At 34.2% G+C, this 26,234-nt stretch overlaps 1 protein-coding gene across 20 annotated transcripts in view; it reads left to right on the top strand.

Moving 5' to 3' along the window:
• Nucleotides 1–26,234, top strand: part of LOC101743001 (GRB10-interacting GYF protein 2) — a 53,716-nt gene that overhangs the window by 14,210 nt on the left and 13,272 nt on the right. For 7 of the 20 annotated variants that reach the window (XM_062670293.1, XM_062670308.1, XM_062670294.1 and 4 more), the window contains 16 exons: nt 4,155–4,303; nt 4,573–4,731; nt 5,110–5,210; nt 5,477–5,570; nt 5,683–5,798; nt 5,879–6,018; nt 6,134–6,549; nt 6,647–7,244; nt 7,351–7,548; nt 7,654–7,803; nt 8,572–8,637; nt 10,099–10,197; nt 11,398–11,514; nt 24,663–24,947; nt 25,158–25,376; nt 26,060–26,140. In XM_062670293.1, the coding sequence (XP_062526277.1) occupies nt 4,155–4,303; nt 4,573–4,731; nt 5,110–5,210; nt 5,477–5,570; nt 5,683–5,798; nt 5,879–6,018; nt 6,134–6,549; nt 6,647–7,244; nt 7,351–7,548; nt 7,654–7,803; nt 8,572–8,637; nt 10,099–10,197; nt 11,398–11,514; nt 24,663–24,947; nt 25,158–25,376; nt 26,060–26,140 (2,988 nt within the window). The remainder of the gene's footprint in view (nt 1–4,154; nt 4,304–4,572; nt 4,732–5,109; nt 5,211–5,476; nt 5,571–5,682; nt 5,799–5,878; nt 6,019–6,133; nt 6,550–6,646; nt 7,245–7,350; nt 7,549–7,653; nt 7,804–8,571; nt 8,638–10,098; nt 10,198–11,397; nt 11,515–24,662; nt 24,948–25,157; nt 25,377–26,059; nt 26,141–26,234) is intronic. The other 13 variants (XM_062670304.1, XM_062670306.1, XM_062670305.1 and 10 more) reach the window with 9 other exon arrangements.

Genomic DNA, 26,234 nt, shown 5'->3' on the forward strand with positions numbered 1-26,234 from the left:
ACAAAGGGCCAAGAGCTCTGCCTGGTAGACGGTACAGTGGGGCGAGAGAGCAAGTTTGAGGGTTTTGGCTTCGGCCTCGCCAGTCCAGATGGATAGCGCGGCCCCGACCTTGCCCTCAATCTTGCTCCCGTCCGTAAATATACGCACCTCATATCCTCGATGTTCGAGGTATTGCTCCTCGTCTACCAGGCTTCGTAGCTCCATCCCAACTTGTTCCGCTGGATGAGGCCTCTCCAGTGCCGATGCCACCCGCTCGATATCCCCGTCTCCCAGCACCGGCAGATGCGCCCCCCTCTTGGCCACCTACGCGTACGCGAGGCCATCTCGCGTACGCGTAGGTCAAGGGGGAGCACCCCTGCCAGCACCAGTGCTGAGTTCAGGGATACCGTTCGGTAGGTGGTTCAGTATTTAGTGTGCCTGACTGTTACGCCAAGGGTTCGATTCCCACTTCGGACAAACATTCGTGTGTTAAACAGGTTTGTTTGCTTTAGGTGGTTATTATCTGTATATGTATATATTTAAGCGTATATAAGTATGTCAGTATATAAGTATCACAGTCTCTGGTACCCACGCTGATATAGCCTCTCAAGGCTATCAGCTTAGGTAGGAAAAAAAAATCAGGTACCCGTAACACAGGGAATCCTAATTTGTCACGATGACGTCATGATTTGTTTTCATTTATTTATTAATTTATTATAACTAGTACGGATTATCACCATACTGTCTCGAGGCAAAGACGCATTCCAGTTTGAAGTTAGGACAATAGTGGTTGCAATAAAATTAAGAATTCAATCTCATGCCTGTGGATGGCGAAATTCATATTCTTCGGATTCCTGTCATCACTAACTTAACACTTAGTTTCTGCTTAACGTTGGAATAGTAACAAAAAGTAGACATATATTTGAACATTAAGTTTACAAATTAAATCGCCCTAATACTGCAAAACAATTTATAACAACGTCATATTTGAACATTAAGTTTACAAATCAAATCGCTCTAATACTGCAAAACAATTTATAACAACGTCAATCGTGTTCAACATTGTTGCCGGTTTTCTTTTATATCGAGGGGTCAAATTGCCATTTGGTTTAAGCTACATTTTCGTAACTTTACAGAAGAACCATTTAAAGTTTAAATTTTGGTAAAACTATCATAACAAAAAAAATATCTTCAGCTATTTGAATGCAGTAAACTTAATTGAAGTTCTATTAAAAAGGTCGAACTGTCGATTTTAATACAAAATAAAACGCACTTTTAATTACAGAGATAAGTCGCGCGTATTAAGCGAAATGTCGTATAAACCAAATAGCCTTTCACCTCTCTATATTAAAATGGTATTTATTGATATCATTGATGACCAATAAGTCCGAAGACGGGAATGAGCGAAGAAATGGTATATGATAGAGGAATATGGATGGAGAAAACATGTTGCGCCGACCCCAGGTGACTGGGAGAAGCGTAGGAGAATGATGATGATAATTGATGGCCAATAAATAAAATGCCTGAACTATTTGTTATAATTTTACAATGTTTTTTCTCTCTCTGTGGACTTGATAAGTGTTTACCGTCCTGTGTTCATGTAAATTTACGATTGCATACTTTTTCCGTTGCTTGATATGCAGTAAGCAATACTCGTGCGTGTTACGCTTCTGAAGGACAAATACCGTTCGCTAAGTAAATCAACCGATGCGCAGTTTAGTTTTAAAAAATCTGCACTCTTTATTCTGAAATTTGATTTTATATTGGATGAAGGGCCAACCCTTGCGATGCTTACCTGCCATGTGCATCAACTGTATGTACTAGACTAGATTAATTTGGTAGCGCTGTGTGAGTGCAACGAGATATATGCTCTCCCCTCGGTAGCCATGGAGCTCTGCGGTGAATACTTGACGGAGCTTTATATCCTAGGGTCAAGGTTGTTTTTACGTACTTATCGATGTATTCAAAACAACCGTTGCCAGTTTTCATATTTACATATATTTAATGTAAATCGCAGAATCTTACCTTAAAATTGTTTTTGTGTTTTTTTTGAGATAGTTCAGATATATTGGTTAGCTAAATGGCGTAGGATTTTTTTTTATTGCTTAGATGGATGGACGAGCTCACAGCCCACTTGGTGTTAAGTGGTTACTGGAGCCCATAGACATCTACAACGTAAATGCGCCACCCACCTTGAGATACAAGTTCGAAGATCTCAGTATAGTTACAGCAGCTGCCCTACCCTTCAGATCGAAACGCATTACTGCTTCACGGCAGAAATAGGCAGGGTGGTGGTACTCCCAAGAGGTCCTACCACCAGTGTTAGCGCAATTTACGTTGAATAAAATGAAAAACAAACTACACCTTAAAGGACAATGCCTAAAAGTGGGCCAACTTTGTGTCAAAACTATTTGTACGTGAAAAACTATGCATTAATTTTTCACGTTGTTTAGTTTATGTATCAACATTTCTTTCACCCTATCATTGTTTTACAAAAAAAAAAAAATTACTTATTTGATAACATCCGAAAACTGAGTACTTTCATCATTCACAGTTTTTAAATTCGCCAATAGGCAGACAAAGGGCTTAGCCTATACAGCCTTACAATAAACCTAAATGCTGCCAAACGAAAGAATTGTCTGTGACTTGAACAACAAATAAAAAAAAAATTGCTAATGGTTATAATTCACAGAGTTTTTTAGTTTATTTTTGTTCAATTCAATATTTATATATTGTAATAATAATTATTACTTAAAACCATGAATTATTTAATATTTTTAGACATTAATGATCCCATTAGTAAAAATCTCAGTGGCCCACCATTACTTATTCTTATTATATATATGGTCAGAGAGTTTTGGCAGCAACCCGAGTGAAGCGTCACTTAAAGTTTTATTTTAATGTTTTTTTAATAGTTTATTGTATATATAAATAGTATATATTATTATAAATTGGGCGTTTTTTTGTGTATTAAACGTCAATAATCGTTGTTCACGATTAGTGAGGAATCATTGGAATAGAACTGTGGCAACATGGCAGTGACTGTTTTTTTTTTGTCAAAAAAAAAGATCTGCGGAAACTCATGCTCAGTCAATGTGCTATTCGTCGAGTTGACGTCAAAACTCCCAAAAAGCAATGAAAAGAGATATACCGGTTTTTCATTGACATGAAAATAATATAACTACGACAGATAGGCTGTATAGGCTATGCTCTTTGCCTGTCGATTGGCGAATTTAAAAACCACAACAACAATATCGTTGCCAGCTTCCGGATTTTCATTTCCGAAAGAAGGAATGAAGTCCATTCTCAGAAACCACTTTCATTTTATTATTATTATGAGTATATAATAATCATAAAATGTACATAAGGACTTATTATATATATTATATATTCTTATATATATTATTATTATATATTCTATCAAAATTAACCACAATTAACTTATTTAACACTGTAACTAATTACGAGAGCGATTATTCACAACTTAATTTTAGCCGCAGAAAAAAACAGATTTCTCTTAAACCTGGGTGAGAATATAAAAATCGTTTTCTGAATATCAAACGATATTTCTTTGTCTATCAAATTAAGTTAAAACCATCGTGACACGACAACTTTTTTTTTGGGCCCAAACGCCCTAAGAAAATGGGCATTGTCCTTTTGAAATCAGTATTTTTTTCATTGTTTTTTATTGAAGTACATAATAAATTAATTTATTCATTTGGACTAGTGTCAGTTCAGTGATTGAAATTCGAGCCTAATTCGTTTTCTTGTTATCTTATGCTGTTTTCTTTTGATATTTTGCTTTGATATTTTGGATATTTTGCTTTGATATTTTGCTAATATTGCAGCTCGTAGTTTCGATTCAAAGAAAACTTAACTGTTCTACTTTAAAAAAATGGCTTCCTTATTTTTTTGACGCAAATATTCAAGTATAAAAAAATATATCAACATAACTCCCCCGTAACAACTAAAAAGTATAAATCAGTTGATAAATATATGAGAAAATGGTATTATTGTCTCCGCCTATTTTTATATAGATTTCGTAATGTATATAATGCTCACTTTTTAGAACAGTTTTTTATTTTGTATGTAATTATATTGAACACCGAATGATACGTATTACTGAATACTATACATGTTAGGTACTGGTACAAGAGGAATTTAATTTGTTATAGCGCGACACTGCACGCAGTGTCCCACCCACAGGGGGAGCCCCGTCGGGAGAAAGGTATGGGATGGGACGAGGCGCCGGACGTGGGCATCATCCAGTAGAAGGACGTGGAAGGGGCAGGGGCATGTTTATACGACAAACACCGACAGTCAGGTAATAATACCGCAGCCATGAATATCATTTTAACATTGTGGTTAGAACAGATTCATTTTATATAGCTATCCCAACATATTTGTATTAGAAAATTTCTTATTTTACGTACCCACTACCGCTAAGACGTGTAGTGATCGCTCACGGGTTAGTATCACCGTCTTGTCTTTTCCTGACCCAAAACGATGCGATGTTTCAATGTTTTTAACATTTCAAAACCATTGTAATCTAAAAACAAAGAATAAATTGGCAAAAATGTTTTTGAATTTTAGAAGTTCTTCTTGGCATGTCATAAACCCAAGGATGCCGTTGTACAGTGGACCCGAAGATGACCCAGTGCCTCCCAATAGAAGTTGGAGTGCCAGTAATCCACCTAATAATAGAAATAGTGGAGAACAAACTGATTGGACCCCAAATAAACCATATCGGAAGTAAGTTGTTTGATTTATTTATTTTTGAGTGAGTTTAACTCTAAATTTGAAGTTTCAAATTGCTTTATTACTTCTGTAAACATTTGTGTTAAAATACACAATGTAACGAAATTTAAATCAACCCATTCATGCACACATAAATATTATATGTGGACAATTATATTGTACAGAAAATTCTTAAATGTTGTATGTTATCATCATTAAGGCACAGTGGAAGTTTGTAATTGGCCATTATCAATGAATATTTTTTTCTAAAACTCGAATAATTTAATCTAAAATTGCAAATAAATACAATTGGTCTTAATTTTTTGTAAATTTTAAATTGTATACTAAATTCCAAAGTTTGGTTTAAAATACTAAAAGAATTGATAATTTCAGCAAACGGCCAGGTCCGAACACAAACTGGCGTCAATCCTCTCGAGATGAAGGAGATGAGTGGCGTGCCGATACGAGTCGATCTAGAGGTCAGGACAAATGGGGTCAGTACTTGAAGTTGCGACGTCTCGTTTTAGAACCGATATATATATGTAGAGCATGCTACCCATCCAATGGAAAGTAGTCACTGCCGTCCACGAGATTAGCGGTTTGGGTTTGCCTTAAGGAGGAGCATTGCATGTCTTTGGCAAGTTAATTTTTTACTCGAAAAACATGCAGGAGTCAGTACTCACAGCATCTTTGTCAGGAATTAAAATAAATTTCAATTACATCCATCAATTAATCTAAATAATTCACGGTTTTATTTTAGATCGTGACTGGGGTGAAAGACCAAATCAAGAAAAGCAATCATGGAATCCAAATCGCCGCAATTGGGCGGGGGATGATGACAATTTGCCTGAATGGTATAATTTAGTAATAATAGTCAAAAAAAAAAAACAATAGTCCACAAAAATATAAATTTGAAATCAATAAAAGTCAATATGAAAAAATAACATTAAATCGTTTTTGTTCCAGGGCCATGGAGAACGCCGAAGCTTGCGGTGGTACGTTTGATTCCTCCGGTGCTTTTCATGGATACAGCAATGATGACAGCAACTTACCCAAAAACCAAGACAACGTATATCGTCAGTGTTTGTAACCAACAACTATCATCATCTTTTAATAATTTGGTAAAACGTCGTTGTGTTATTTGCGAACGATTTATTTTCAGCGTTAACGCGTTCACATACCCATGGAAGCTTTGCTCGTCAGAAGACTGTCGAGGAAGGCTCTGAAGAGTGGTGGGCCTCAGAGAAGGCCAAAAAATTGTCGCCCAAACGCTTTGATGCTGGTGACATAAAATTCAAGAAGGTAAGTCTGATATTACTATCAAAAACTATTTACCAATTTACAAGTGTAACGATAGTTGTTAATGTACTTAAATTCTAATAAAAGGAATGAGAAAATATTTTTAATGTTATTCCAGCCAGCCAGTGCTGCGATCCCAGAGGCAAGTGCTAACATTGCAGTGAAAACGTTATCTGCCAAAGATGATCAAATTGATGATGAAGAATCTGAAAAGGATTCGGATGCCACTGTCAGCGATAGTCCTCCGGAGACTCCAAAGAAGGCTATAGTGCCTAAAGAAAAGAAGGAAGATGAAAAGAAAGAGAAAGTGAATAAGAAACCTTTGCCGAAGCCTAAATTTACAGAGGTTAAACCTTTTGAGAGTCTTATGCGTTCCGAGAGCAAGACTAAACAGACTAATGAAGACAATTTCAAATCTGCCATGATGATGCCACCTAACAACAATTTGCGCCAGAAGCACCAAAATATTGTTTCGCCCGTAGGAGACTCGCATGAGAAGCAGGAACGCCAACCTGGGATTTTGCGTTTGCCAAGGTTGGGTGACAACTACTGATCTGTTAACCTAAATCAGCATACAGCTGATTGTTAGAAAATAATAATAATTATACTTAACTATCTTATTATTTTGCAGTTCTCAAGATAAGATTAATAAATCAGCAGAAAACAAAATTGTCGATGATCTTTTTGACTTAGCTCTAGAAGATAAGGACATCCTCCAGAAGTTGCCCAAGTCCACCAACTCTTCTTTGTTGGCTGCGGCAAATCAACAGAGCTCTATGATGCCTGGAGGATTATCCGCAGTAGTCCATCCTCGTCCTGACATACACGCTTCAATGTTTAGTGTGCCACCTCCTATGCTTCCGGGACAGGGCATGGCCATAAATCCAAATAAGACCATTTTGCCGCCACCAAATATGCAGTCTGGACTGCAACCGGGCATGATACAAGTTGGAATCACAAACAATGCTTTGAATGCCTCTCTCGGTCTACCAATTGCCCGTCCCAATATTGGGCTTCCGATTACTGGAGTTCCACCACCTATGCTTTCTAATCAGATGTCCAATACTGGACTTGGCGGTGGTGCATTACAGAACCCATTGGGTGTAGGAGGAATGCAGAGTGGACCGACAGGCCTGGCTGGATATCAAGGTGGTGGAATTTCGGGTCTTGGCACACCCAATCTTGTAAACAATTCGTTGTTCATGGGACAAAATAGTAACAATTCATCGGTGAGATATTTGCAAATAATATTAAAAATTGTTTAAATGTTGTAAAATTGTGTGACATAAATAGTTAAGCGCTGCTAGGATACTTATTAGAATTTAAACTGAACAGATGTCATCCCCGGGCGATATCCCCATGCCTAACCATAACAACCAGTCCAATATGTTCCCGATGCATGGACTTCAACATTCTGGGAATCAAGCTGGAACATTTAATTCCATTTACAACAGCTTGATGCAGCACACATCTGTGCCGCCACCGTCGACTGCTCATAGCTTGTCTGACCAGTGGTACTACGAGGACCCGAAAGTAAGTCCAAATTTCGTTATTGCATGTCTGTCTGCATGATTATTAATTATGCATCATAAACTATATATGTATATTTAATTCGAAAAATAAAAATATTTCTCGTAGAAAATGATCCAAGGGCCATTCACTTCGAAGGAAATGTACAATTGGTATAGGGCCGGATTCTTTAGCTCGACCCTGATGGTACGTCGGGCCTGTGACACCTTGATGAGACCGCTCGGCTCTTATGGCCCTGTGGTGCCTTTTGCGCAAATGGTAAATATTGTTTAGATTATTAGTCATTTTCGATGACCATTATCGAATTTATTACTAACGTAAATTGAACGTGAATCAAGAAAACCCGTCATCTATAACTCTTTAACAAATCCATTTAAGAATGTTACTCGTATCATCAAAATTTTTGACTTTCATCGGTTGATGTGTTCCATAATATATAAATATAAATTATTATTTGCCGCTTCTTAGATTGCAAATATTTATTGGTAGTCTGATTTTTATTCATTATGTCGTTGTTTTATAGTTTTTTTTTTGCATTCATCTATTTTGTTTTGTAAATATCAACCTGTCCAGCATTTATGTCGTTGCAAACAAAGTGACTAATGTGAACGATATGTTTTAGAACAGGTAATAGCTTAAGAACTATGTTTGGTACAGTGACGCAATAACGAAAGTGTCTGCACAAATTCAAGATGATCAATTAAAATCAAGACTTGTTTAAGTAACCTGCAGGAATTATCTAAGAATTTTATCTTCTTTTTTAGACCAGTAAACATGCGTTCTTTTTATGCAGCTGAAGACGAAACTAACATCATTGATATAGCTTCAATTTAAAATCATTCATATCGCTTAATTGAGTTGTTGATTCAGATATACATAACATATTTTATATAAAAAGATTATATAACAACCTGACGAGTTGATAACTTGATTATGTTAATTTAAATCAAGAATTTCTTCGAAAGTTTTAATTTCATAATTGTATTTTTTATTTAGGTCAAAAATTAATGAATGCGTTGGTTTTAGGACATGATGTCGTATAGCAATCCTCATGATAACATGCTGAATCCGCAGTCGAGCCTCGGACTGGATGTAAGTGTTCTATCTGCTCTGCATTATGTAAATACATACCGAAATGCCTGTGCATCATAACATAGCTGATTTTATTGAAGGTGTGGGGTTGTTTGTGCAGCTTACACTCACGTCGTGCCTGTATGTGCTGTGAACTCCACAAAATTTCCGTGAAGCGTACTAACACAGCATCGTGCGCATTAATTTGAAAACTATAGAAAAAAATTTTTTTTTTTATTTTCTAATGTAATTTTGAACGTCTATGAACAATGGTAGCGCTGCCTGTAAAATTAGCCCACTGAGTTTCTCACCGGATCTTCTCAGTGGGTCGCGTTTCCGATCCGGTGGTAGATTCTGCGAAGTATTGCTCTTGCTAGGGCCAGTGTTAGCAAATCTCCGGTTTGAGCCCCGTGAGCTCACCTACACACGTTAGGGTGAAGCTGAAATAGCCTCTCAAGGCTATCAGCATAAGCATGAAAAAAAAATTGTAAAAGAAGAACTACTTTTTTTTGTATATACGAAACCCGAAACAATTGAACAGCATTTTTTTTATTAAACGTTTATTTGCTCGAAAACACCCGAAATCGGTACGCCTATGTGAATTTTCTGCTGCTTTTTCAAAACTTTTTAGGACCGCATTATTATACATATTATGGAGGCGTTAGTTAATTCTCTAAATGGTGTTTTGGTGGTGTTAGTTAATTCTATAAATGGTCTCTAAATGGTATTTTGATTATCGTTATCATATGATACGTGTTTAAGATGTTTTAGTACATATGTTCAAACGGCTTAATAGAAAAAGACATGTGATAGTTTATAGATGGTAGGAAAGTTGTAAATTACAATCACAAAATTATTCCTGATAGGTTGACTGCGTACTTAACGTGCTGAGCATTCGTCTTAAGTGGTTATTAGGGTCCATAAATATCGCGACTTGAATATCGCCGTTTATGTTTAAATGTGAGGCCAAAGTCTATTTGCATTGAAAAAACCCTATTTTTGCCTTCAAAATAATAGTATTGTACGATTTTTTGCGGAAGACCGTGATGCTAACCCGTGCAAGCTTACAATGCACCTTAATACCGGTAACTTAAGAGTGAAATTAGGCATTTAGGTATTACACCTAATAGAGAAGTAGTTATAATTGTATCGATTCTGATTGATAGTTTTAAATATACTTTTTAGCATATAATGTATTTTGATTGTGCTTAGGTATCAGACAATATCGAAAAATACATAGTAGTTTGGGAAATGACGATTTGGTGTTTTAGTAGGTATTTAAAAGTAAAACAAAGTACATAATATTTAATGTATTTTTCCATGACTTACTGTTATCTTGTGGTCTAATAGAATTCGTTTCTGATCATTTTATGTTGTTTTTTTTGTGTGTCACGACATCGTCATTATCAATGAAAAAGATTTAACTACTCCTCGCTCGATTGCGGAATTACAAATGTCGTGCTAATTTATGTAATTTTTTAGGTCATGAACATGCATTTATCGGATAACACTCCTGTAGATTCTATACAATTTGGTACCGTTGGACTAATGGGAAACCCACCATACGGCCAAGTTCCAATGGTAACTATTGAGTCCTGTATTATTTAAATTTCGCTCGATAGCGCTAAAAGGCTCATAGTGACCGTAAATTATCAGTAGTATTAAAAAAAAAAAGCTAAGTAGATTAGAATTTAGTTGAAGCGCATTGTTGTGTTATGTCATTTTCGATTGCAGCTCGCACGTTGTCTGTATTCCATTAAATATTCGAAATAAAAATGGAACCCAGAGCATTCAAGATTTTATAAAAGTATACTATTATCATTAGACATAATCCGCTAATGTCGCTTCTCATTCTTTGCTTGCTTTATCTTTGTTTTATGCTTTATGCTATAATTATCTGAAAATATACTCAGGTGTATCTACATAATATATGAGTCGTCTATTATCAAAGGTGGCAATCTGTGCATTTGGACAAATTTTTTTTATTGATATGTCAATACAGATTGATTTGAATATAATCGTCTCCTTCAAAGAATACGGTTCAAAACCTGCATTAAATAAAGGTTAATAGTTAACCTGTTATTTATCTAAGATGTCGTTCCGAAGAGTTTTGTGACTGCCAATGGAATACAAAGTCAATAATTCGTTTTTCTGATTTACCAATCATTGTCCAAAAGTCAGATTGCCGGCTTTGATAATAGTCGACTCATATGTCCTATGAAACGTCAATGTGTCGTCTTGGATTTATTACGCATGAGACATCCGACAGCTTGTAAATAGCAGAACGTTTGGTATGTATGGTACAGAAGCTTGAATTTTGCATGTATTTAAAATTCGTAATTCAATGCAAACGGTAAAGGTTTCAGTCGTGTATTGAAATGATCTCACAATTGCGATTTGCGAAGAGGTGGATTTTGTTTCGCAATCATCTGTACCCACTTGTACATCTGTGCCCAATTAATTGGTTTGTGCCGTGTATTTTCCAACTATATTGAATTTGAACGGATCTCCAAACTAGAATGGCTTTGTGGACTTTGATAGCATCGCGTGCCTGTTACTTTTGATCAGAAGCTCAGAAGCACATTGGTCGTTTACAGGTGGTCAAAAAAAACAACTTTTTTTTGGAATGTGGATTATTGAAAATCGTTTTTTTATTTTAAATTAAAACAGATTAGGAATTTGCTGGTAATGTTCACGTTCGGCTTTACGTTTTTGAATATCGTCAGGTTTGGGACTGTATTCGTTTAGAGGTTGGATATTGATAGATATATCGTTTCATAGGTTGAATCGCTTTGGAATCCGCCGTCTTCCACATCTGACATGATGTGGATGCAGCACAGCGTCAACACGCGTAACGAGAATCGCGTCAACATTCTGCCGATGTCGTTCTGGGATCAGGTACGTGATGATTTAATTAACCAATATTGATTTGCGACTGTAATGACTAAATTAAAACACACGCGTTCCACACGAAATTGACGAACTTAAATGTAATTTATAAATCATCATTAAACTCTTGAAATTTGATGAATTTTATATGTAAAAGATTAACGCTTCCAAAATAAAAAATTTTACTTTGAATTCAGGAAACGGAAAAATCGAAAATGGCATGTTTACGAAATGTAAAATTAAATAAATCCACTTACACGTTTAGTTGTTGCAGTCGCAAAATTCGAGTTATTTACAGTGAATGATGTGGACAAAAGCTATTATGTTATTAATATATAAATCGGTTCTGTAGCCTGAACAGTGCATTGAGAGAAAAAAAAGAAAAGCGTAGACAGAGATTTTTTTAATGGCTTCCATAGGGAAAGTTGTTTACTGTCTTCTGATATGCATTTAACATTACCTAGAGAAAGAATTGACGCAGATCGGAAGTTTAAATCGAGTTGATTCTACAACCGTATCTTTCAAACCGAGACTCTTAACTTTTGCTAATTTTTTTATTGCTTAGATGGGTGGACGAGCTCACAGCCCACCTGGTGTTAAGTGGTTACTGGAACCTATAGACATCTGCAACGTAAATCCGCCACCCACCTTGAGATATAAGTTCTAAGGTCTCAAGTATAGTTACGACGGCTGCCCCTCCCTTTAAACCAAAACGCATTACTGCTTCACGGCAGAAATAGGCCCTGGTATTGTTGAAGTCTACGATCAGCACTATAACCAGTACTTAAAATAGCAATTAGGGATGCCAATAGGAAAATAGGGTTCGTTCACTACTAGTAGTTACTTCGGACAGCGAATGGTAGTTATAGCATCAGTGACAGAGGTTAGGTTTGTATACCCGTATCTTATTAATAATTGTCCGATATAACTTATTCAGCAGATTAGATTCACCGACCTTAATAGTGATGAAAATTCTAAATAGTAGTTAGATTGTGTTCGTCCTTAGGGAATTAGGATTTTTGGATTGCATAAATCTAAACTTCTGGGCTACGGAAACTATAAGAGCCAGTTCCAGTAAATATAAGCTTACCATATTGAAAGAGCTAACCATATTTTTAGCGAATTTTAATTCGTCAATAAAATACGTACATATTCGGTTTTGATTATTTATTTGTTGTTAAAATGTAAAATCTCGAAATTTAGGTTGTCCGCATCATTCATTTTGCATCTACAGTAACGCAGTTGCGTAAAATAAATTATATGGCAGCTGCGTTGCTTCCACAATTCGAATCAGGTAAACACTAATTATTATTCTTTAAATAAATAAAATCTTATCCGGATTATTTGCCGATGTTTAAGCGAGTGTCTAAAAAAAGCATTTGGATTTTTATTTAAATCTGATTACAACGGTCGGGTTATTAACATCGTAGAAAGGCATCAGACGCGAAAGAAAAACGGACAATACCATTTTCAAATATAATGTGACAAAATTGTATCATGCAAAGTATTGTTCATCATTCATCGTTTATTGTATTATTCCTGCATTGTCAGTTGAACTTTGAAGCCACCAACGATATAATATATACGATGACGATGTATGTTTAAATATAAAATATGTCATATAGACATTAAACTAAAGAACAGCCTACAAAGCTTGTGCGTTCTTTATATTGTTGGCAGCGGTCATGAAAACAATTAAAGTTTATTAAAGGGTGACAGATTTTTTTTTAATTATTTTATAATCATATAAAGTATGTTTATATGCTTGTGCTGATATGCTTAACGGTCACGGAATGGCTTGTTGTACCGGGTCTGCCTAACCAAACAAATACGAGTTGAAACGACCCTACTCATTTCACATTTGATTAAATATTCGTTAATATTGAAACCTGAAATTAATCATGTCTTCTTTGTCTTGACTCTTGTGTCTATTCGCTGTTGAACAAAAGGATGACTCCACTCTGTTGGTCAATACAATTTGTCAAATCAATGAATAAAAAATGCCAATGGATGGCCTTTTTCATTGAACTTATATGAATTCCAGGTTTATTGATAAAATTGTATGGCATAAAAAGTAAAAAAACTATTTCATGGAAAGATAAGCTATCGAGTTAAATGCTTATTAGACACTTGCTCTAATGAAATTATTATATAAATAGACTTTGTCAATATTATTTTTAATACAATTATCTAACTATAATTTTTAGCATTCATTATTTACATCCGATGAAGTCGTATTTATATAATTAATTTTGCTTTGATCAAGGAATCATGAATGACTATTTTATTCACAAACACAGTCTTTTATCATCTACGGATAATGTAATTGATTGCCATAAATGTATGTTTACAACTATGTTGTGTTTATATGTACTTATTAAAAATCCGAATCGTTGACAGAAGTTAGCGAGCATAAGATCTTACAAAATACTCAAATAAAGGCTCTTTAAAAGAGATTTATCGGTTAACATCGAAAAGTTAATAAAGTACCCCGCCTTGAATACGTTTAGCCTAATATTTTAAACACCATAAGCGCAGAAATCAAGGAGAATTTCTTGAATTCGCGTGTATTTGTTTGAATATGTTTAAATATAAACGAGTACATCGCACGATTAATACCTCCAACTCTTTTACGCAACAATTAAAACTCATCGATCGGACTATATTTAAGGAGACATTAGGAGAAGAATCTTTTTTAAAGTAATGGCTAATGTTTGTTTACACTAGGCAAGAATATTTTTTTCAGATATTCTCGTCTTGTCGTCTCTGTGTAAATCGTCATTATAGACGTTTTTGAACAACTGTTTTTTTCTATATGAAACTTGATTTTATTTGATTAACATTTAAAAGTGTAAGACATATTCGCTAGATATGTTTTTTGTAGTACGAGTTTTAACGTGATGGGATTTAAAAATACACTATTAATCTTTTATTCAATAATTTCCGGAAATTATTATTTAGCTTTGCCCTGTGAACGGACTCTCTGCCTATCCGGTGCTAAGTGGTTACCGTCATTTATAGTCATAACAATGTGAATATCGTCAACCACCTTGATACCTCGGGGTCTAGTCTCAATTGTTTAGTAATAGGCAAATAATTTTTTTTGCGGGTACGATTTTTATTACACGTTGTTATCGTTAGAACATGCATTTTTTTTGCTCAAGGAATTGCTTCCAATTTGCTCTATTAATTAAAAAAAAACCTCATAATTTGGCAATATTTGTAATAATTAATACAAAAAAATTATTTGCATGTAAATTGTTGCACTATGACGTCATCAGTGGTCGTTGAATCCACTGAAAGCTAATATTATCATCATCATCATCATTATTTCCTATTACCCTCTGCTGGGGTGTAGGGCTCGAATCAAATTTTTCCATTTACATCGGTCTTGGGCAGTCTGTTCTAGCTCCTCCCACGTCATGCCCAAGACCCCTAGCTCCTGCTCCACCGAGCGGCGCCAAGTTGTTCTGGGGCGGCCTCTCTTATTAATTTAAAGCTAATATAACCTTAAAATTAAATTATAAACATTAAGGCAAAAATGAAATTGTCTTTATGAGGATTCGTGTAAACATAGCTTTCAGTGGATTCAACGACTGCTGATGACGTCATAGTTCAACAATGAAATGCAAATAATTTTTTTGTGTTAATTATTATAAATACTGCCAAATTATGTTTTTTTTAATTAATAATGCAAATTGGGAGCAATTCTTTGAACAAAAAAAATTACAAAAAAATGGATATTTTAGGTTTTATAGCAAAATTAAATTTTTGAATTTTTTTATTTTTTATTAATAAAATTAACTAATCGTGATAAACCTGGAGCAATTACAGATTCTAATAGAGCATTTAAACAGCAATTAATTGGCATTTCGTTTAATTAAAAAAAATATTCTACGCTAACTTCCTTTCGGAAGTAAAGTACAAATTTCAAAGTTTTATCTGCGGAATTTGAACACCGACTTAGTCGCGTCGCTCGATAATACCACACCAGGGAGGGGTCTTAAGCCTTCACGCCCATTGAGTTTCTCGCCGGATCTTCTCAGCGGGTCGCGTTTCCGATCCGGTGGTAGATTCTGCGAAGCACTGTTCCTACTAGGGCCAGTGTTAGCAACACTTCCGGTTTGAGCCCCGTGAGCTCACCTACATGTTAGTGTGAAGCTGAAATACAAGGCTATCTGCATAGGTAGGAAAAAAATAGCCTTCACTTCTATTATACTTGAATATGTGAACATGTTTGTTTATCTTCAACAAATCAAGTACCTTGTTTTATTTGCCTAACGAAAATACGTACGTGAAGAAAGGATGAATTCTTTTATAAAATGCTTTCCTGAGTTCGCCAGCTTTTTTTCTTGATCGTAATGTTTTGTGTTTTAATAATGGCGAAGTTGAATACTGACGTGCGACAATAAACAACGACTTGAAAAGCATCATATTCAACCTTTTCTACTGTGGTGTCTTTTAGTAGAATTTGTATTCATACTATCTTATAAATATTATGTTGTATTTATCTTATTTGTCGTCAATAACAAAAGAGAAAGGGTAGCAAAAGACCCATAATTTAAATTAATAATATGCTAGCAGATAGCGTAACACATATTTATGTACTCCGTTGCGGACCCTTGCGTCGAAACAAACATTGGTAACAGTTCTCAACAACTGATCATAGTAATTTTAATATTGTATTATATGTTTGTACGAATTATATGTATACAATATTACACTACAACAGTAGCAGTCATCAGTATTATGAATATGTAAAAAATAATGTATTAATTTTTTTTACAATCCAAATATAAATTTCATGATTCCTTAAAATAATGCTTAAATGCTTTTGAATAACGCAACTGTAACACGTTCTAATCCATATCGCATATTATATATTGTAATTCAAATGAAATTATATCCAATTTTGGTAAAATTAAACGATTTTCTGCGAAAAGGGCGATTGCAACAGCCATTCGCTCGAAAACCTACTATGAGGTAAGTTTACCTAAATATAATTTCCCCAATTCGGTGTTTCGTAAAAACGAACGTGTTTATTATTTATTTTATGCTGATTGACAGTGAAAAATGACAACTTGAGCTTATAGGTTTATTATGTAGATGCGTGCGAGGAATCAATAGACTATATTACATTGATATCTTACAATCATATGAATATGCATGACGTGCATTTTTTTTATTATAAACAATTTGCTGCTGCTGCTTTGGTCGATTAATGAAATATTACACTGAGTGAAAATAAATAAATTTACCACTTTCAAGTTATTTACGTGTTAAAATTAAAACACGTACTTCAGGTTAATTGCATTAATATACATTTATTGTATCGGGAAGTGAAGTATGAAATAAAAAACAAACAATAATTGAAAACTAAAACATGTTCAAAAAGTATATATTCAGGAGTAATTTGTCTTGCTATTAGAGTGTGAGAAATTACAAGATTATGTTTGTGATAATTTGGCATAGTTAAAAACGTCCCTACTAGTTCCTTCATGATTCCTGAGTCTTGATAACGATTAGGGTTACCATTATTTTGTAAACGTTTTACATTTCATGCAATATGACACGTCGTTTAAAAAAAATCACCAATTTTACCTTTTAGTTTGTTTCGTAACAAATAGTATGTTTATAATATAATATAGATTATACAAATTATCTTTATAATGGCTAATGGTAGCTCTAATATTAGCATCGTGAATTTTACCGAGTTGTTTTCTTAAACGAAACATCATCGTTTTCAGCCCAATAACTAAGAACATAACACATATGGACTAGTAAGACGAGAAGAACTGAATGCGATGTCCGTATGACAATTAAAAGAAAAATCACGTATGAAGATTTTGCGGATTAAATATTGCCATTTAATATAAAACTTTTATTATTAAATTGATTGATTAATAAGAATGACATTTGACATTTAGAAATCGAATATTGTTATGTCGGCTTTTTGTTTATTTGTTGTAACCGTATTAGGTTATAATGAACTTAGCGCTTACAAATAAGCGAGTGTATTTTTTTTTATCGTTTTTTACTATTATTATTTATGTGTACCAGTATTTGTATACTGTTAGTGTCTCTGATGTATGATTAGAAGTAAGATTCATTAAAATTATTTCAAAAAGTTTATAATAATAATAAATATAGATTTAGAAAACGGCGTTATACAATATTTGCCGAGACGAAAAGGAAACATTAATGTTTTGCCTATATATAAAAATAAAGTAGCTTTGCTTATAATATTCGTAATAGTTGGTCGTTCTGAATAGAGTAAGTTTTCTTCGATAATAACTACACGGTATTCATAAACATCAGACTTGAGTTCAAACGGCATCAAAGTTGTGGGTAGAAGACACAAGTTGTGCTTAGAAATAATACATAGATACGTCAAGTTTCGTATATTTGGAATTTTTAAATGATATCGGATTAGTTATTTTTTTTTCTTTCGAATTTGTGAAAGAAGGAATCTTCGTTTTATTACAACAAAAGTAATACCTACACTTATCTGCTTAGTGATTTCACAAAATTAAACACTTACTAAGAGTATACTGTCGCGACTTCGAAGTGTTTAGATCTCTTTTTAACACTGCTACGACGGGTGTTCGATTTGAAACTAGCTATCTTGTTTTTAATAATTTTATTTTACATTAAAAAACATGGTGCAAAAACTCACATTAGTGGCTTTCAGACAAGTCCTAATGGCAGAATTTCTGCGAAGGAAGCTTTGCGACCTAGCTCATCTTTTAAGTAATTTTACTACCGATCCATCTGAACAAAAACTAATATAAAAAAACAACAACAAAATAATACTAATTGAAATGGTTTAAAATTGAATGAAAAAAACAAATCAACTGGAATGCTTTTGAATAGTCATTATTTCGAAGTCGATTAATACTAGGTGTGATAGACTTCGTTTGAGTAGAAACGGCTTTGAGATTGAGACCAAGGAGGAAAATTCGATTCGACTGAAGAATGTTCGGTAATTACGTCCTGTATTTGCATCCTGAAAAAGCCTGGAGTTTCTGTGAAGTAAAAAGGCTGAAGCTTATGTTATCTGGCAGATAACTAAAGTTACCGAAACTAGCGAGCTAAGAACCAGAAAACCTTGTTGCTCACCTGCCTTGAGGCTGAGCAAGCGATGTTGAAAGGTGGATGAGGAAGACCGATGACTTGAGTACACGATTACTGGCTGTTGATGGTCATAAAATACTTTCACATGCATAAGTAGCATCATTAGTCACCTTTAGGTTTTAAACATATTTTATTCAATATTTTACGTTAAATTCGCTCTACCTTCACTTAACCGTACCGGATGAGCAGGTAAATTGTATGCAAATACTAAACTGCACATAGAAATTGAAACACGAAACGTATTACGGTATAACAAGATTGCCAGGGCGACCCTTTTGAGAGATTGTCGGCAAAGTTTTACACGTAAAATACAAATTATGTAATGATGTTTGTGAATACCGCTGTTATTTGTATACGAATAGGTTTTAATGGATATCGGTTTTACTGATGAAACCTTGAAATCGTGATTAGTTTTTAAACAATTTGGCGATTTAATACATTAATATTTTTGAGTAATGCTGCAAAAATGAATAAAGTATCATCATTTAATTTGTTTATTATAAATTTAAAATTTATAATTTTTTTTGTGGTTGTGTTTATAAATTGTTTGAATTATATCTTATGGAATTCTGATTGACTAATCGTATTTGTCCATGATCAATATTAAATTATTGTCTTTCGAAAAAGAAAGCTAAATTAGATGATATATGAAACTAAATATTGTTGTTGACATGTCGTTTTCAAAACGTACAATTCTATGTGTATAATTTTTTTGTATTGTCTTTTTCTTGGGATCTCTTATCTTTTCTATATTCCAATATATATTAGATAAGCGAGAAAATAAATCTCAGTTTAATCTCCGAACTTTATTAATACATAAGGCATTTAATGTTAGATGGGTGTTTATTAGATGTAAGTTTTGACGGTATTATTCTGAAAATTAATAATTGAATAATGATAGTTTCTTTCCTTATTCCGACTAGATGTGTAAGTTTTTGAAATACTTTTGGCTGTTTTTTTTTTGAGACTGATTATAAAAGAAAATTGACTTCGCACTACAAAGTAGGGTGGTAACCGATTGTAGGTAGGTTGGAGAGGGAACTATGGACCTTCAAATAATATATATTTTTTATTGTAACGTATGAATAACGATCCGTTTTACCAAAGTGTAATTTTTAGGTTTAGCTATGCTTTTAGTTAGGTTCGCATTGACAGCATCAGTCGGCTGAACCAGAGCATTTCGCTTACTTTATAATATAGTTGATTCCAATTTATCGGCGACAAGCCTGCTTCTTAATCCTCAGCATCAGGATTGCTTCGCAATCCTTTCTAATATACTATTATAATATTAATATGATTAGGTGACATTTATGCAAGTTGGAGCTGTGACCCTAGTTTTTTTTGTATCCAGTGGCCTTCTTGATCCAATGATAATAATATTATGTTAAAAAATACCCTGTGAACATTATGTTTTTCTGTTTAAAATTACGAATTTCAAATAAAAAATTTATTATCTTTGTGGTCGATCAGTGTTTTAATATATCCTGATACATTACACATAAGAAAACTATATTCAAAAGAAAAATAATAGAATTCCAAAGTAGTAAAGTTAATAATTGAAAGGAGAAAAGAAGTATCTTTCAAATCCGCTACCTAGAATTAAATTTAAATCCATTTAAATTACTTTTCTGTAAATTATAATACGTTTGGGCTAAAATCACAACGTTGCATAGCAAGCAATGCAAAACAAGGACAAAAAATATCAAAGAAAGTGATTAAGTAGCATAACTTAATAGTCCACCTGATTAAACACGAAATCGTAAACAAAATGTAATTCGATAACTGAAATCCCTTCATATTATTTTGAAATATAATACTCTGTGGCTTCAGCAGTTTTGCATTTAGTGAGACTAGACGTTCAATAAGTTCCGAGCGCAAACCATAGAATAAATAATTGTGTCGAACTTCAGAGTCCATTAATGCTGTTGGTATAACCACATTTAAGAATCTTCTGGTTAGACACGCAGTACATTGCAAAACACAATATCGGAACGCTCACCTTGTCTTTCTGGGCGAAGCTGTAGTCAATCATTGTAACAGGTGTGACTAATTAGCATAAAACTAGCTTATAAATAGTAACGCAAAAAACTTGAAAGTGGTATGTTTTTTTATTGGTAAAATTAAAAAAAAGAATCTCCTGAGTTAGGCCGCTACAAAGTATAAGTTTTCCGGAAAATGTGCGGATCCTCGTGAAGCATTGAACTGAAAGGGACATTAATCTATTTACATACACAATGAGGTTAATATCGATGCACATAGGTTTGCCATTTAACAGTAACTCTAAGAGTGATAGTATTTCATAATCGACTTTAGCAGCATTTTTTAAGAATTTTATTATTTCATTAAAACAATATGTCATGCTTTGCGTTATTAAAACTTTCAATACGACATTCGTTTGGTTAGAATTTGTTTTAGTGTACCTGTTTTATGACCTCTGTATTTGAGTGACATAAATAAAGTAACAATACTATTGTGTTGTACTGGTAACACTAAACAATATCATGAAGCTAGCTGCATAAATATCAACGTCAACGTCAATTGATAATCGTCTTTTGCAGCGCCAAACGTTTAAAGCTCTGAAAACTTTCGTTCGTGAATTATAGACCTTATCGTGGTCAATTTTAATAAGCTTTAATAATAAGTTCAATTTTATTTCGAATTTTCCCGATAAAAGTGAGTATTTTTTGTTGTATATTTTTGGCCGTAAAAATTTTACATTCAGGGCTCGGTGAGAATCATCAACGCTTAATTAAAAAAATAATCTTTGTGAATTTTGTACATAATTATTAATAGTTTTTTTTTATGTAGTTCGCTGTGTAATTGTTTTACATTCGAGGAGTAGTAAGTAGCTTCTAGCGTTTCATGATTTTATATTGGTGATTCGAGATTGGGCGCGTAATTATGTACGGCTTATTTTGTGTAAAGTTGGACAATTATTATTCCAATTTAGTTAAATTTGTTCTCTTAGGTCAAGGTGGATGGCATTATTCATGTAGTGGTGTCTGTGAGCTAGGCTACACACCTTCGCTACAAAAGAACAACATTTTTACCATTTTATTTCATTTTATCATGATAAAACCTTTTTTTATTGCTTAGATGGGTGGACGACCTCACAGCCCACCTGGTGTTAAGTGGTTACTGGAGCCCATATACATCTACAACCGTAAATGCGCCACCCACCTTAAGATATAAGTTCTAAGGTCTCAGAATAGTTACAACGGCTGCCCCACCCTTCCAACCGAAACGCATTACTGCTTCACGGCAGACATAGGCAGGGTGGTGTTACCTACCCGCGCGGACTCGCGAGAGGTCCTACCACCAGTAAAAGAAACCTATCAATTACTTATCGATTCAATAATGGATTAGTAAAAGTGTATGTGTCTCCGTATTCGTAATGTCGTTCCTTATTCATACTATCTGGTTACAACCTTGACACAACTCTTCATTTCGTATGCTTTCAGCTCGGTAAGTCAGTACAGAATGTTTTATGCAAAGTGGCAACTAGTACTTATACAACTCATTTCACGGTATTATATTTTACATTTAACACATCGGCTTGCTTGCTTTACTTAATAAAAATCAAAAGCAATCTCAGAAGAAAGAATAATTTATAAAAAAAAAAACGTTAATTTTGACGCGGCTTAATAACGACATACGCCGATATAAATAAAAATATTCTCAAATAAAGGCTTTGTAGAAACTAACGTTTTGTGTTTGGGGATGATTCGGAAATTTAAATACAAATTGCAATGATTTTGTTCTTTACCCGACCCGAAAATGATAACCGTAATTGGAAAATTAAATTTATCTAATCCTATTTGTAATGCATGCAATGCTAAACAGATAAAAAGTACTGGTGTCCGAGCTTATCGATTTAAATTCATGCGCAAGCGAAACGGACTGATTTTTCAAGCCATTGGCTTTTGGGTTCACAAGAATGTTCCTAAAAGAAATTCGCATTATTGTTTTGGTACGTTAGTAAAATACAAAAAAAAACAGATAGATCACCCGGAAGAAACTACGCACGGTCATCCGGTCCCAAATTACGATTCGCCGTTTTATAGGAACCAGAGATCGATAAACATACTTATAAACGTTTAAATAAATACCCATATAAAAAGAAAACAAACCCGTACATAATATGACTGTTTGCCCGATGTGGGAATCGAACTTGATAACCTGAGTGCAACAGTCAACGGACTCGCGCCATCGAGTCAGTCGCTACAAAATTATTTTCTTTTTGTACATACTTGCAAGTAATAGTTATTTTCTTTTTGTACTTTTGGCATTCGTACCATTTCGGTACAAATACTTATCTTTGAATACTATACATGTATATTGTACATACACATTGTAGACATCGCGTGGGGCGTTGACTCATCTAATAAACATATTAATTTTCCTCTTTTCTTCTAGATTTTGCCCATTCCTTTTCTCGTTATATAAAATAGCGGTCGCTGCCTTTGTTTAATAAAGCCAATATTCCTAATAATTTACCAAAAGCAGCCCTAATCTTAAAGGCGATGCCTAATAATTGCCTTGAGCTATGATCATAAACGTCCTTCCGCTATCCCAAATCGAGATTTTCAGCGACTATGACAACTAAACTAAACAAAAAAAATATCCTAATAATGTTAGTCGTGATTATTTAAATGACTTCGACGTGCTGTCTTTTCTTAATTGGTCTTTTTATATATATAAAACTAGCCGTACTCACCAGCCTCGCTGGGAATTTAAAATTAACATTATTATTTATTGTCATTATTATTAGGGAGTCCAACACTCATATAGATATTAGCCTATCCATTAAGTACATGTATTTTATACATGGATACCAAGTTTCAAGTCAATCGGATGTCAGGTTCAGTATTTATAACGGAACATGCGTAAAAACACTGTAGATTTATATATTAGTATAGATAGTAAGTAGTAAGACGCCATTTATCTGTCTTGATTGGACGAATGCTAAAAGTAAGAAATATCTTGCAATGTAAACGAACAAAATCTAAATTTATTTATTTTGGACCAGTGACAGATCATAATAAAGCAACAACAAAAAAATCAGTACATACGAGTATGTAGGTATGTACTTATTTTGTCTGATGAGTTTGTCCAACGTTCGTGCGACTTGTTGTTGTAATTGCTAACAAACTGCTATCGATATGTATGTACTATTTGTTTATTTTAAAGTAAATAAACGCTTTTTATTTACACATAATGCGCATACATGTTCTATTGACGACATATTTTCTCTAGTTTTAGTTTTCGTTCCTACCTATGTATCAATTCGTTTCAACTCAGGCGTGTTACCAGCTTCGCCGTGAATGAAATGAGAAAATTTCAATAGCATTAGAATAGTAATAAAACCTTACTGATGACTTCTACTGATTCGAAAAATAGGTATTGATTATAATTAACGTTAAGATGTATTTGTTTCCTTTTGTTATTAAATAGAAAATACTTATAAACAAATAAAATATGTATACATATTTAAGAAGTGTACATAATTTGAATGACGGAAATAATGAACGAGATAATTTTGTCTGATACGGAGCTATAGTATATAATTAGCTATGCTATTTCAGAATTTTAGGGATAATTTTTGAGAATAGTTTACTTACAAGTTTTATCTTCAGCTATAGTTTGAATAACTTTAATTAACATTTGTCTTACAATTTAGAGTTAGTTTAATAGGGGACATGGTGCGCTCGTGGACTTGCGAATGTACTGTTGGAGTTTCGTTAAACCTCAAGTTGTGATTCAATTGAACATTAGACGTAAATTTGTTTTGAAATGTCATCGAAAAACAAAAAGACGTACATTACGTTTAGTTCACGAGCAAACTCACTGTTGGAATGAAATTTAGCTTTGTCATAACCTGTGGCGATAGGCTTCGGTGACCACTTACCATCATGTGATCCGTAAGCCGTCGTGTCGACTTCGCTAACAGACAGAAAAACTTCTTCATTATGAAGGAACGAGCACCGCGTAATAAATATAAACAAAAGATACGCAACTTGCAGCCGTCTGCGATCACTCCTCACGCCTTGCTCCCGGAGGAAATTGCCAAAGAAATGAAGACCGAGGATCAGATTCTTGCACAGCTGAGGGCGTCGCAGAATATTTCTTCAACACAGGTGCCATTCTTGAGCGACCAGGCTACTACTTCGACGTCTAACAAAAGCGATTTCACTCAAACAACGAGCGCAACTCCCACCTTGGAGGAACTTCAGAAACTCATGCAGAAGGAATCGCTTATCGCTACTCCCAAGCCTACGGTTAGCGAATCGAGCGTAGCTGTTGAACAGGTAATTGTTTTGAGTACATAACAGAAGTACTCGGGGTTCATATTCTTGTTTTGCTAAATGAAATATTCGAAGATAAATTCTTAGCATTCGTACTACGTAACTGTGCGAATAACGTTAATGTTATGTACGAATTCAAATTAACTCTTTTTACGAGACTTTGGATTTGTGTATACAATACATTATCAGAAAAAGATGTTGCGCTTTCAACAGCCAAAAACGGAAAAGCCGCCGAAACCGGAGGCGGTCGAGACGCTCGTAACGAAACAGCAACAGCAGAAAAATCCCGAACCAAAGGCTAAATCTCGAAATGAAAACGAGAAGAACGTTAAAAAACAAGAGAACAATGCTAAGAACAAGACGAAGAAGTCGAAAGACGATAAGAAAGATGATTCTGATCTTAAAGTTAAAGATGACGATGTTAAATTAGAGGTTAGTAGCTCTTTGAATAACTAACTTCATACGACACGTTAACCATCATTCAAACGCAATGGTACGTTTTCTGAAACGCATCGTTGTCGCAGTTTTCGTATCAGCACACAATGTAGCTTAACTAAGGTGGAGGTGTTTTTTTTTTTCTACTGTATTATAATAGTCTTCATTAAAAATGTTTTGTATTATGGGGCTTTACTTCCGGTGAAGGGATTGCGTTTTTCGACACCACATTTTCAACTCGAGGGCTTTCTCGCTTATTGTTTATTGCGCACTTCTTTTTAAATTAGATCAATGAAAAACCGCGTATTATTTGGTTTCCTGCATATGTTTTGTGTGCCCTCGCACCGGTGTTTGTTTCATTCCGTTACTAACATTAGTGAAATGGATTACTAACCACAATCAACAGTACAGATGGAACGTGCAGGTAACTAACCGACATCCTAATTATTATTACATCACAGATTGATGTCTTGCTTGTTTCATTCTTCTTTTTCTTTTTTTTTGTAGTTGTTGTTATTATCAACATAATTATAATAAACTATTATTGAAATTCACATTCGCTTTCGTTTGATCGATCTTTAATTTTATGTTTCAATAATTACTTGAATAAAATAAATTCAATAACTCGTATAGAATTCGTAGAAACAAAATTAATACATTTAAACCACATGTTTCTGCAGAAAAGATCTTCGGAACCTTCGCCTACGAAAAGTAAAAAAGAAGAGAAGGTCAATAAAAAGGATATCGAGAAAGAAAAAAAGGTATTTGACTTGTACCTAACTAAAACTATTTGCCAATTATGGTGTAGCATATATGTATGTGTCGATATTCATAGCATTGTTTTATTTATCTTCT

Source organism: Bombyx mori, chromosome 1 (assembly GCF_030269925.1).
Source record: "Bombyx mori chromosome 1, ASM3026992v2".
Classification (NCBI taxonomy): Eukaryota; Metazoa; Arthropoda; class Insecta; order Lepidoptera; family Bombycidae; genus Bombyx; species Bombyx mori.